Here is a 12,978-nt window from a genome sequence, read left to right as displayed (position 1 = left end):
ATTGTAAAAATTCAAACTAAAAAGAAAACTAGAAATTTCAACATCTTCACAGATGGTTGTGATTATCCATTATTATTATTTTACCTAAAGAGAGAAGTGAGCTAATATTTTTGGAAGCTTCATCAACGGGTGAACCTCATCCTGGTTTCCACTTTATGTTTTGCACCCATGAAAGTGTCTTCTGAAAGCAGCGTTGTACCCCCGTGGAGAAGTTAAGGAGGAGCCCTCACCATTTTCTTCCCTTTTCTGACCATCAGCTGCTTCTGCTCCTTACTGCTAACATTAGGTTCTGGGGCTGGGGCTCCTTGTCCCCTTTGCTGAATCTTGACAACTTGGTTTTTTTCATTTCTGCCCGTGTAGTCTGAAACTTTCTTTGTTCTTCTTGGCTCCTTGGCAGCCCACCGCAGCTGTGCTTCTGACTCCTCAATGACCTTGTGTCCTGCCTGAGTTCCCAACATCGTATTTTCAAATTCCATCCCGATGGGATAGTAGGGCGCAGCCCATGGGATAAACAAGCATCACTCCCCCTTGGAGCTGGGGCAGGGCGTCCTTCACCGTCTCCATGGTAACACAGGCTGGCGTCCATTTGTTTCTTAGGTATTATTGCTTTGGCTTCTTATGGTGTTCTTTAAATCTTGCTTTATTTTTTCATTTGTGGCATGCCCATTTCTTCGTCCGATGACATCCTTTTTTCATACTGCACCTCCACTGGGTGCACACTTTTCACCCAATTCATCCCTTAATTTCAGTTCTTCAGTCTGGTCATCAATCAGTCCTTGCATATTAGGAGGGAGAAATACTTCATGTTCTGCTAACTCTTCCATTTGTGAGCAGATCTGCCACACCTGGAGCCAGTGTTGTAGACCCCGGTCACCTGCACCATGAGCTCCTCCAGCTTGGTGCTCCTTTCACGTGCAGCAGAACCATGGTGGCCAGCGGGGCTCTGAGGGGACAGCTGCACTACTTATTTAGCCAGCGATTTTCTTGTGCATACTTAAGAAGGTCTCCCCAAATTCCCAGGACTTCTGCATTAGGGCTTAGATTAAGTTTTATTATTCCTTGTAAAAACACTTTTTCAAAAAGACCTTGTAGTACTAAATAGAGGGAAACCTCCTAAGTAATCTTTGTTTTAAAAATATTTTTTAAAAGACTAAAGTCAGCAACCCACAATCAAAGTTAAATGTGTTTGTTATATTGAAATGCAGTTTTCTTGAAGGAATGTGCTGGGTAAACTGACTCTTCTAGTTCCCAGGACTCAGGCAAAAATGTGAGATTGTTGGCATCTCTAAGAGATAGTACTTATTTGAATTTTTTTTGTTTTTTTTTGTTCCACTTTGTTTCCAGCTACATACAATCTCTCTGTCAAAGGTTAAACATACCTCTGCCCAGAGAGTTAAGAAAAATGAGATGTATTAGTAAAAATTTTAGTAAGCTCTTTATAGGTACAAACAGGTGAGATATTTTGGCTAGTCCATCAGTACATTATAGATTACTAATGGAAAAACCAGGCCAAACTACCCTAAATAGTCAAATTCCACTTTTGGTGACCAAGTTCAGTAGCTGCCTATCTCAACAAATGCCTGTTTTCAATATTATAAAATGGCTGACTACGTATGACTCTACAAAAACAACTCTTTAAAAAAACAAAGATTAAATATTTTTTATTGTTATGTACGGTCATATTTTTTTTTTAATTTTTATGAGATAGTGTGATAGGTGCTTCAAGAGAAATATTTTTTCAGAAATGGTTTTATAGTGAAAATAAAGGGTAGCTTTTGCATTGTGACATATGGGTGGATGGTCATCTTTGGGTTACTAAGAAATCATAAAGTGTTCCCTGAAGAGAAACTCATAAAACTACTCAAAAGAGAAAAGCATTAATTTCTAGTTTCTTCATTTTCTCTTGTGCTATATGGTGACCTACCAGTAGATTGACATGCATATCAATGACTTGGTTCAAAGGTGAAGTCGGAGTGCTTAACATTAGTGGGAGTAAAATATTCACAGATCCTTCACTATGGTAAAATAGAGTAGTACTGAGTTCCCAAGAGAGAAATACCAATTTCACAAGTTAATATTCCTGTCTCTAGATGAATTTTTCTCTTTGGAGGGTATTTACTATTTATTTTGTACCTTTAATTTTTTTGCTTTTGGGGACCTATTTTTACCTACTGCTGCCCTATACTGTATTAAATATTCTATACAATGAAATAGTAAAAAAAAAGATTTTAAAACTCCACAAATATCCTTTTGTTGTTGTTCTTATCATATGGGGGAAACAGTTTAAAGAAAAAGCACTTCACCATGTAGAAGGGGAAAAAATTATGGTTATTTCAATTCAGGATCAAGATGTAGTGCTCTGCATACAAGGGAACACTTATTAGCAGTACTTGAAGACTTGTGAGTTGAAATTGCATGTTACTTGAAAGATCGAATTAAGCTAAATTTTGGTGCACAGCAGTTGTACATGATTTCATGTTTATGTAGCAAAATGCATTGAAATGTACTAGTATTGAAACATACATGTAAAGATAGTTGTGGAAATTGTCTATTATATTTTCCTTGTGTCTCATTTATTTAGAGCATAAAGTTTCTTTTTTTTAAATTGTTCTAAAGGATAAGGCTAAATGAATACTGTAATTGAAATTATATTTTAAATCTTTGTCATGAGTTTTTAAAAAAAAAAAGCTATTGCAAATTGTATCATTCCTGATTATACAGAACTTTGTGGGTGATTTTAAATAAATTTTATACTTCTATTTTGCACCTGGTAGTCTAATTTTTCTTTCCTCTACAAAATAATATGTTTAAAAATTTAATATCCAATCAAATATCTACACATTTTTAACTGCCAGAGACTATAAGAATTTAATATTTGAAGATGACCAAATGTATGGATTGTATTCACAAAATCAAGATGGCTACATATATGGAATCTTTATTATGTCTTAGAAACCTTGCTTTTTATTTTATTTAATTCTCACAGTGATGATATTAAATAAGGGTTCATAGTGACCCCATTTTATAGATCAGTTCTAAAGCTTAAATAATTATGTTCACACCCCTAGTAATTGGCAGAACTAGTAATCAACTTGGGTCTAGAATGACTCATGCCTTCCCTTGGGCTTATCATTTTAATAAACTTAATCCTGAACACAGTATGCTAAAATATTCATTAAAACCTGAAGTGAAAACATATCAACAATAGGCGTTTAGTGATATTACAGCAAATATCACAGAATAATAAGATGCTTTAAATTCATCTAATTTGAAACCTACCTCCCCTATTGTAGCATCCTGGTAGCACTCTTCCTTCTAGTAACAGGAACAACTTTATCCCCCTGCCCCAATTCCTCCCCAGGTTTAGGTGGGCAGCTAGAGACTACATTTCCACCCCCTTCCTGACTAGTTACAAGGGAGACATGACTTAGGCTAACCATACAGACCTGGGCAAACGCTAGGGCATGACAGAACAGCAAAACAAGGATCTTGGGTCCCTGGATGACCAACTCCCCTGAGCCACCTATCAACTTGGTCTTTTCCATGAGAACAAAATAAGTATCCTTTTCTATTATTTTGCTCTCTGTTATATAGCTCACTCAACATCCTAACTAAACATCTACCACATAAGACAACTATCATGTATTTTTAATAATCTCCTGGCCAAATATATAGTTCCTTCAGTGTTCCTCTAGTGACATGGTTTCTAGATCCTTTATCTTCTTAATGCTCTCTAGTCAACAGCCTGAGTAAACCTTTAAAAACAGACCACAGATCATGACATTCCTGATTAAAACATTCCAATGGCTTCCCAGTGTACTTAATATGAAACCAAACTACTTAGTCTGCAAAGCTCTTGGTGACCTGGCTCCTGCCAACCTATCTGCTCTGTTTACCATGCTCCAGCCACCCTGAGCTTCTGTAGTTCTCTGAACAGGCCAAACTCTTTTCTGACTCAAAGTCTTTGTACCTGGGGCCTGGTTCTACCTTCAGAACCTCATATGGCTAGCTCCTTCCTATAGTTCTCATATCAGCTCTAATGTCATATCATTTTTAATGCCCACATAGTGTTCAAGCATAGTCATGTCCCATAATTTTATCACTCCTATTGAACATTTTTATTTCCAACTTTTTACTATGATGAACACTAAAATGCTGGATTAAAGGGAATGAACCTTAATTTTTAAAAAAATAATATTTAAGACATGTCATTTGGTATAAAATTCAAAAAGTACAAAGACATTAGAGGGGAAAAAATAATGACCTTCTACCCCTTTTGCCCAATGTTTATACTCAGGATGCTCCTGACTACTTTTGAAAATGGCTTAACCAATAAACAATGCATTTTCTTTTTTTTAATCCTTACCCAAGGATATTTTTTCCATTGCTTTTCAGAGAGAGTGGAAGGAAGAGAGAGAGAGAGAGAGGGAGAAGGAGAGAGAGGGAGAGATGTCAATTGGTTGTCTCCTGCATGTGCCCTGATGTGGGCCTGGGATTGAGCCTGCAACCAAGGTACATGCCCGTGGCCGGAATTGAACCCATTACAAGTTTAATAGCAGGACCCTTCAGGGCCGACGCTCTAACCATGGAGCCAAACCAGCCAGGGCAACAGTGCAATTTCTGATGTAACAAGAGATCCAGAGATAAGTGATTTGGGGTTAATAAACAGCAATTCAAGGTCATCGGAGTTCCAGATCTGTTTTTCTGCACGTCTTGGTGTTTTTATACCATACGATGTGATCCCCTCACTAGAATTTTAAATGACAGACATTATTAAGGAGGATTTTTCAACAAAGATTGTTTATTTTCTTTAAAATATGTATATTTTGCCCTGGCTGGTGTGATTCAGTTGGTTGGGCATTGTTCCGGACACTGAGAGGTTGCTGGTTCCATTCCCAGTCAGGGCACTTGCTGGGGTGGCAGGCTCCATCCCCAGCAGGGGGCGTACAGGAGGCAGCCCATCTATGTTCCGCTCTCAAGTTAACGTTTCTCTTTCTCTTCCTATTCCTCCCTCTAAAAATCGATAAAAATGTTTTTTAAAAACCCAAAATAAATAAATAATTTTTTTGAATGCATCTTTATTGATTTCAGAGAGAGGAAAGGAGAGGGAGAGAGAGAGATAGAAACATCAATGATGAGAGAGTCATTGATCGGTTCCCTCCTGCATGCCCCCGACTGGGGATTGAGCCCGCAACCCGGGCATGTGCCCTGACCGGGAATTGAACCCCGATTGCCTGGATCCTAGGTCGACACTCAACCGCTGAGCCACGGCCAGCCAGGCAACCTTCTACATTTTAATTATGACATGTCTTGGTGTGGGTCTCTGGATTCATCTTGTTTGGAATTCCCTGCACTTCATGGATTTGTATGTTTATTCCCTTCACCAGGTTAGGGAAGTTTTCTGTAATTATTTTTGCAAATAGGTTTTCAATTTCTATCTCTCTCTCTTCTCCCAGCACCCCTAAATGTTGGTACACTTGAAGTTGTCCCAGAGGCTCCTTACATTATCCTCATTTTTTTGTTTTGTTTTGTTCTGATTGGGTGTTCCCTGCTTCCTGATCTTCCCATTCTCTAATTCGACCCTCTGTTTCATCTACTCCACTGTTGACTCCCTGTAATGTATTCTTCATTTGAGTTAATTTATTCATCATTTCTGACTGGTTTATTTTTATGTTTTCTATCTCTTTGTTGAAGTTCTTGCTAAGATGCTGCTTGTTTGGGTGATTTTAGGAAAATCTGAAGCATGAGCCAAGACAGGCCATTTGTAAGTACAAGCCACTGGAAAGAGTTTGGATAAGACCGAGAGTGGGTGGGCAGGGTCTCAGGGAATCACCAGGACAGGATTAACAGTGTGATCCAGGTTGATGGAGACTCTTATATGGTGCCCACCTGCAGCTCTGGGGGGGAGGGGAGGTCTCAGAAAAGGAACAATGGCCTCTGCCAGCGCTTCTGTCTGGCAGAAAGCTGCCACTTTCCCAGCTCTCACCCTGATGCCAGACAATTCAGTTCCTCCCTGTCTGTCCCTGCTTTCAAGCTGCTGCCCCAGCACTGGAGCTTAGAGGGAGTGAGTCCAAGTAAGTCCCTGTGCAGGCCCTGTAAAAGGAACTGCCTGGGCCCGGCTGGCATGGCTCAGGGGTTGAGCATCAACCTATGTGGTTCAGGAGATCGATGTTCGATTCCCAGTCAGGGCACATGCCTGGGTTGTGGGCTTGATCTCCAGTGGGGGGCTTGCAGGAGGCAGTTGATCAATGACTCTCTCATCATTGATGTTTCTATGTCTCTCTCTCCCTCTCCCTTCCTCTCTCTGAAATCAATAAAGATATATAAAAAAAAATTAAAAATATAAAGTGAAAAAACCCACAGAATGAGAGAAAATATTTGCAAATCATATCTCTGATTAGGATTTTGTATGCAGAACTAGAACTCTCACAACTCAACAAAAAATAGTCAAACAACCAGCTTTAAAATAAGGCATAGTTGACTCAACACTGTGAATATAGTTAATGCCTCTGAACTGTACACTCTAAAAATGGTTAAAATGATAAATTTCATATTACTTATATCTGACCAAAACGTGGGGAAGGGGGGAAATCAAAGGACTTGAATAGACATTTGTCCAAGGAAGATATACAAATGGCCCAAAAGATTCCCAACATTATTGGTCACTAGGGAAGTACTAATGAAAATAATTTTATACCCACTAGGATAACTATAATAATAATAATTTTTAAAAGGACAATAATAAGAGTTGAGGAGGATGTGGTACATTGTTCATGGGAATGTTTAACTGGTGTAACCCCTGTGGATGAAAAAAGTGGTTCTATGGAAAGAAACCTCACAGGGTGATCAGGTTATAAATTTCTACCTAGGCAGGTCATGATGGGTAGTCATACCCCAGGCTACAGTTTCTTTAGTAAAAATTTTAAGCGAGTTCTGTACATTGTTCTTGTGCACCTTCGAAAAACCAGAAGTAATCTCCCTAGAAGGGGGTATTAACCTTCAAGAGAGCACATAATCTTAACTATCCTGTTATCTAGTCCTCACTTTGCTTTCTCCCACCTCCATATGTGCTCCCTCCTTAATTTCAAATGCATAACAGAAGCTGCAAAACTGTTATTCCCTGGAGCATTTGAGATCTTGCTCCCCAGCATATGTAATCGGTTTGGCTCAAATAAACTCATAAAATTTCTCTACAGGTTTGGGCATTTCTTACATCAACAACACTGTGAAAACAGGTTGGGAGATCCTTAAAAAGTTAAGTATAGATTTACCATGCTACCTAGCATTTCACTCCTAGGCATTATACCTACGAGAACTGAAAACAAGAGTTCAAACAAAACCTTGTATGTGAATGTTCATAGCATCATTATTCGTAACAGTCCCAAAGTGGAGACAACACAAGTGATCAACTGACATGGATAAACAGTATGTGGTATTGTGTTAGGCAGTTAGACAGACATGAGCAGAACAAGGAGGAGGTCACTAGGGCAGAAACCCAAGGTGCCTAGCAATGGGTAAACTGGGAAAGCAAGGACCTCGCCCCCAATGTACCCTTTCCTCCCCTAGCCTATGACTTGGTCATGGGGTTTAGACCCCCTGACATTGTATATGGCTGGTCATGTGGTTCTGACCTCCCCTGACTGTCCCTCCCCTGGCATGTTGGTAGTCATTTGGGTGAGAGCTCCTTAGAGGGGTAACAAATAAGGAGGCTGGACAGTAGCCCTTAAACATTAAGCCACCAGGACAATGAGGTTTTGACCCACATCAAATACATCTTGGCCTGAGTTGTGTTTCATTTCCAGGCGCAGAAAAGCAGCAGAAGCAGACAAACTATGCCACAGCTGCCCTTAGGACCAGCTGCACTGACGAATGACCCCTGACACACCTGGAAAGCTGATTAATATTCATATATGTGTCTTTATTGATTTCAGGGAGAGGAAGGGAGGGGGAGAGGAGGGAGAGAGAGAGAAACATCAGTGAGAGAGAGTCATTGATTGGCTGCCTCCTGCATGCCCCAGGACTGGGGACTGAGCCCACAACCCAGGCAGGTGACCAGGATGGAACCTCCACCTCCTGGACCACAGATCGATGTGCAACCGCTGAGCCATGGCCGGGGCAACGACTACTCTGTTGAGATACCCCCCTGGGACCTCCCCCGACTCTCTACCTAGGCTCCCTGCTGTGGGGAGCAGGCCCTCTCCTTCCTGTCCCCCGTCTCGGTCCTAAGGTACACGGGCTCCTTGTTTTGCCTCCATAACTTGTTTCCTTAGCCCATTCCTTCTATAGCTCACTTCCACCTTGTGATTTTCTAAATAAACTTTCTTTCATAGTTTGGTGAGTCTTGACTCCGAATTCTTTCTTAGCTAGAACTCAAGTATGGAGGTTGCTGAACCAAGGTCCGTTCTGACTCCACCGGCATTATACCTGGTGCAGTTTCTCCCGCCAACGGTATCATCCATTTAAATGAGTATGTTCAACATAAAATGAAATGTACTGATACATGCTATAAAGGAATCTTGAAACAATACAATAAGAAGCCAGACACAAAAGGCCATATATTATATAACACCATTAATAAGAACAGTCTAGGACAGGCAAGCCCAAAGAGAGAGAAAACCCATTAGTGGTTGCCAGGACTTAGAGGGAGCAGGGACTAAGGCCTGACCGCCGACTGGGTAGGGGTTTCTAAAGATGGACATAATGATGGTCGCACAACCTTATGAATATAGTAAAAGGTACTGAATTGTACAATATAAAATATTTAAAACTGAATTACATGTTAAGTGAATGTTATCTCAAATTTTTTAAAGAGTTAAAAGTACCCAAGTTCTTGAACTAGGGAAAAAAGGGAGAAAAAACACAAAATGGCGACGGGCTCACGAGATCACGTGACTTTCGATCTCCCCCGCCCTTCCTTGGGAAAGCTTTTCCCGCAGAGCTTGCGCCTAGACTCAGCCCCGCTGATTGTCGCTCATTGTCAGGCGAAGCCAAGGTAACCTTTCGTACGCACGCTCTAGTTCTAGCCGCATAGTGAAGGCGGCGAGCGTCCTGAAGGGGAGCTGGGGCGCGCGCACGTACAACGTAAACTCGTCTGCGCCGCCCCGCGGAGAGATGGGTAGGAGGGGAGAGGCGTGGTGGAAGAGGGGGAAGTTGGCGCATGCGCCTAAGGCTGACGGGTTTGAAATGGCTTCGGTGTTAGCCGGGACCCGATTCAGGTGAAGGTCTGGTCCACTCGTTCGAAGCGGCGGCGGCGGAGCCGGGGTTCTTAACGTCCTATCGGCCCGCGGAAGGGCCGGGAGTGACCATTTTGGTAGCTCGGCGTCCGTAGGCTGGCGACGGTGGGGTTCTCGTGGAGCTGGGGCGGGAGGGACGCGGTCCCTTTTGTGCGGGTCGGAGCAGGCCCCGCGCGGCCCACCCCTCCCCCACCCCCGGCTTTTCCCCGCGGCCGGTGAGGTGCTCCCGGAGCGCCCCTCAGCCTCGGTGTAGCGGGCCCGGAGGGGTTGCGGACGGCCGTCCCTCGCTTTCGAGCCGCTGCGGTTTTAGCCCCCTGGCCTTCGGGCCCGGGGCGTTGGGGCTCCTCGGGGCGCCGTGGGTTTGGGGCGATGGAGGCTTTCTTCGTCAGGCTCAGGGGACCAGGGCTCTCAGTCTTCCTCTGTTATCCCTTCGCGCAGTCTCGTGGGATGGAGGATTCCGCCTTCCCTGGTCTGAGGCCGCGAGGAGCCGAGGCTGGGGGAAGAGGGATGGCAGAGCTTCGGCCCCTCAAATCGCGGGGGAAGGAGAGGGTGCGGGCTGAGATCTTTGCCTTTTCTGGCTTGTATTTTGGGTGGAGGGACCTTCGCGATGCTTCTGTAAAGGGCATCCGTTATTTCAACTGTCTTTTTCCTCGAGGGAAGGGAGAGAAAAGGGACCCCCAGTTTCTTCCCTATTTGGAAAAGTATAGAGATGGCCGTTATTTAAATATTCCTGAATACCTTTACTCGATGTCTTCCAATGTCCGTTACTGGCATCACCATTTTGAATCCCCAACTCATTGCCAAAAGAAACATGCAGACTATATTTCCTTTGAACATAAGGCTGTGTTCTTATTGTTAAGAGTTGGGTAGATAACAGCAGATAGTCTTCTGTTTGAATGTGACAGTTTGTAGTCGGCAGAAAGAAGCGCCTTTCTTGTAAGTCTACCCCAATGTCGTTTATCGAAGTTGGATACTTTTGCTGAACTACCTGATGTAAAAATTTTTGCTGCATATCGGACCTTCATATGGGGCTCCCCCTGTTAATTATACGTAGGTCTGTGAAGATATCCTTGACAAATTAAACTTTTCTTTTGTGTTATTTACAGTTTGGTTGAACTTTAAAATGTGGATCCTTCCTTAATAGATCGCTGCTATAGAAAACAAGCAAGCGAAGGTTTTCCCCCTGCTTTCATCATGGCTCAGTTTGGAGGACAGAAGAATCCACCATGGGCTACTCAGTTTACAGCCACTGCGGTATCTCAGCCAGGTCAGGCTACTGAACGCATGCACTGTAAATAGGGGCGGGGTGTGGGGTGGGCCGCGTGGTGTAACTGAATTAGGCTCTGCATAATACTGTAATATGTTCGCGGATGATTTTAATTTTGTCTGTGAAGCTCCTTTTAAAACTTAATGGGTTAACTAGCAAAAAAAACCCTGTGTCACACAACAGTTTGGAAGTTTTATAGTTTTTAAAACGTTGATTGACTTTTAATTGATTTAATTATGTTAGACCTTAGCAGCTACTCATTCATTAGAGTTTATCAAAATCATTTGGCATGTTAAGGTGTCAGAATTCAGAAGTTTTACAGTTGACCCTTGAACAAGGGGGATGGCTAGGAGTATGGAACCATCCCAGTGGAAAATCCCTGTCCTACTTTTGACTCCCCCAAAACTTAAACTTTACTAATAGCCTTCTGTTGACTGGAAGCATTACTGATAAACACAAACTGTTGATCAACACATGTTGTATGTTATATGTATTATATACAGTATTCTTACATTAAAGTAAGCTAGAGAAAATGTTATTGAAAGCATAAGGAAGAGGAAATACGCTTACAGTATTGTACATATTTATTGGGAAAAAATCCATGTATAAGTGGACTGCAGTTCAAACTTGTGTTTGGGGCTCAACCGTACTTGAAAATAAATGAAAAATACATACTTTATCAACAATTATACATGACTGGTTTTTAGTTGTTTGAATTTAAAGTAGAAAAACCAGCTGTAAAGAATTATCAAGCAAAGGAAATGGGTATAAAAGGAACAAATGAATATTTTCATTTTCAAAATAAAGAATGTCATTGAAAATGTTTATTTCAGTAAGACTTTTCCCATTGCTCTTATGAAGAATTTTTTACCATTTCTTCACTTATGGTTTGAATCTTTTTTTTTTCTTTTTTTTTTAAATATATCTTTATTGATTTCAGAGAGAGGAAGGGAGAGGGGGAGAGAGAGAGAAACATCAATGATGAGAGAGATTCAATCATGGATCGGCTGCCTCCCACACGACCCCACTGGGGATCAAGCCTGAAACCTGGGCAAGTGCCCTGACCGGGAATCCAACCATGACCTCCTGGTTCATAGGTCGATGCTCAACCACTGAGCCATGCTGGCCGGGCTACATGTAATTTGTTTTAAATTCATATCTGCATTATTTTCTCCCCCCCCATGCATTATTTTCAATACAATAGCTGTTATGTTGGAATTCTACTGTCTACAGACAAGGGACAAATTCCTCTTTTGTGTTTTAATGGTGTGTTTATTCATAACATTAACATTTCAGTCATATGAAACTGATTTTACATTTTAGAAAATAATATATTTTCCATTTGTCCTTGAAGGTTTAAAAAAGCCCTTAGCCCTCGCCGCTTTGGCTCAGTGGTTAGAGCGTCCACCTGCAGACTGAAGGGTCCTGGGTTCAGTTCTGGCCAAGGGCACATACTTCAGTTGCAGACTCGATCCCCTGCCCCCGTCGGGCGTGTGCAGGAGGCAACCAATTGATGTTTCTCTCTCACATCGATGTTTCCCTGCCTGCTCTCTGAAAAGCAATGGAAAAAATATCCTTGGGTGAAGATTAAAAAAAAAATTAGCCCTTAAATTTACTTATTTACCTGGTAGCCTGTGGCCATTTAGGGCTTGTTTCATAGGTTTGTCTGTAGAAGTACTGATATGTAGTGATAAGCATGTCTATTTCAGATGGGTCATGAGACCTTCAACAATTACATTGAATCAGATAAATGAACAGACTGTTCCAATGTGGATAAAAGGAAAAGATCTCCAACTGACAAGTGTGTAGCCACTTATATAGAGAGAAAGATTAAATCAGAGGTTAATAACTTTGTACTTTGCAAGTTACAGAATTATCTTGCAGAATTTGATTATAATTATACACAAGAGTGAAGAATGCTATATACAATATGTAAGGATAGTTTCTCAGATATCCACAAAAGGGAATCCAGAGTCTAAAACACCTAGAAAAGCTACAGGAAAAAAACAGACTTTCTGAGATACTGGCTCTGAGCCCTTCTACTTTGACAACTATCAGTACTTTCCAAAGTTCTAGAAATTGGTACCAGCAGAGTGAAACAGAGCAGATCTGAGGTCAGAGCTCAGGTGGGTGAAGGAGGTACTTATAATTTAAAATACTAATAATTTTTTCTAGGGTCTTCCCCTGTTTTGTGTTTACATGAGAATTTGCTGCTGTTGTCCTAGAACAGTGATTCTTAACCTGTTTTGAAAATCTATGGAAGCTTTAGCATTTCTGGTGTTAAATTTTGCATACAATTTCAGAAGGTTAACAGGACCCACCAGTTAGAATCCCTGCCCTAGATTTTGGTACCTTTTTCTTTATTCTCATTGCAGTTAACCTCATTTTAAATGCACATTGATACTAAGATATTCCCCACTCCTTTCTGATTAAATTCATTTAGTTAGTCCTGGTTTCTCCTTTCTGCCTATCTATGAC

At 41.5% G+C, this 12,978-nt stretch overlaps 1 protein-coding gene and 1 pseudogene across 5 annotated transcripts in view; one reads left to right on the top strand and one right to left on the bottom strand.

The window, feature by feature from the left end:
• Positions 1 to 79: 79 nt before the first annotated feature.
• Positions 80 to 964, bottom strand: LOC308566736 (cilia- and flagella-associated protein 298 pseudogene; annotated as a pseudogene). The gene has a single exon. The product of its transcript is annotated as a cilia- and flagella-associated protein 298 pseudogene (transcript).
• Positions 965 to 9,103: 8,139 nt separating this feature from the next.
• Positions 9,104 to 12,978, top strand: part of CCAR1 (cell division cycle and apoptosis regulator 1) — a 41,649-nt gene continuing 37,774 nt past the window's right edge. Inside the window, exons 1-2 of one of the 4 annotated variants that reach the window (XM_081158587.1) lie at positions 9,104 to 9,215; positions 10,378 to 10,500. In XM_081158587.1, the coding sequence (XP_081014713.1) occupies positions 10,428 to 10,500 (73 nt within the window). In that variant the 5' untranslated portion in view covers positions 9,104 to 9,215; positions 10,378 to 10,427. Of the gene's footprint in view, positions 9,339 to 10,377; positions 10,501 to 12,978 lie in introns of all 4 variants that reach the window. The other 3 variants (XM_081158590.1, XM_081158588.1, XM_081158589.1) reach the window with 3 other exon arrangements.

This window comes from Miniopterus schreibersii (genome assembly GCF_964146895.1).
Source record: "Miniopterus schreibersii genome assembly, chromosome: 14".
Lineage (NCBI taxonomy): Eukaryota > Metazoa > Chordata > Mammalia > Chiroptera > Miniopteridae > Miniopterus > Miniopterus schreibersii.
Note: the sequence above shows the minus strand (reverse complement) of the source record. Positions and strands in the feature narration are given on the sequence as shown.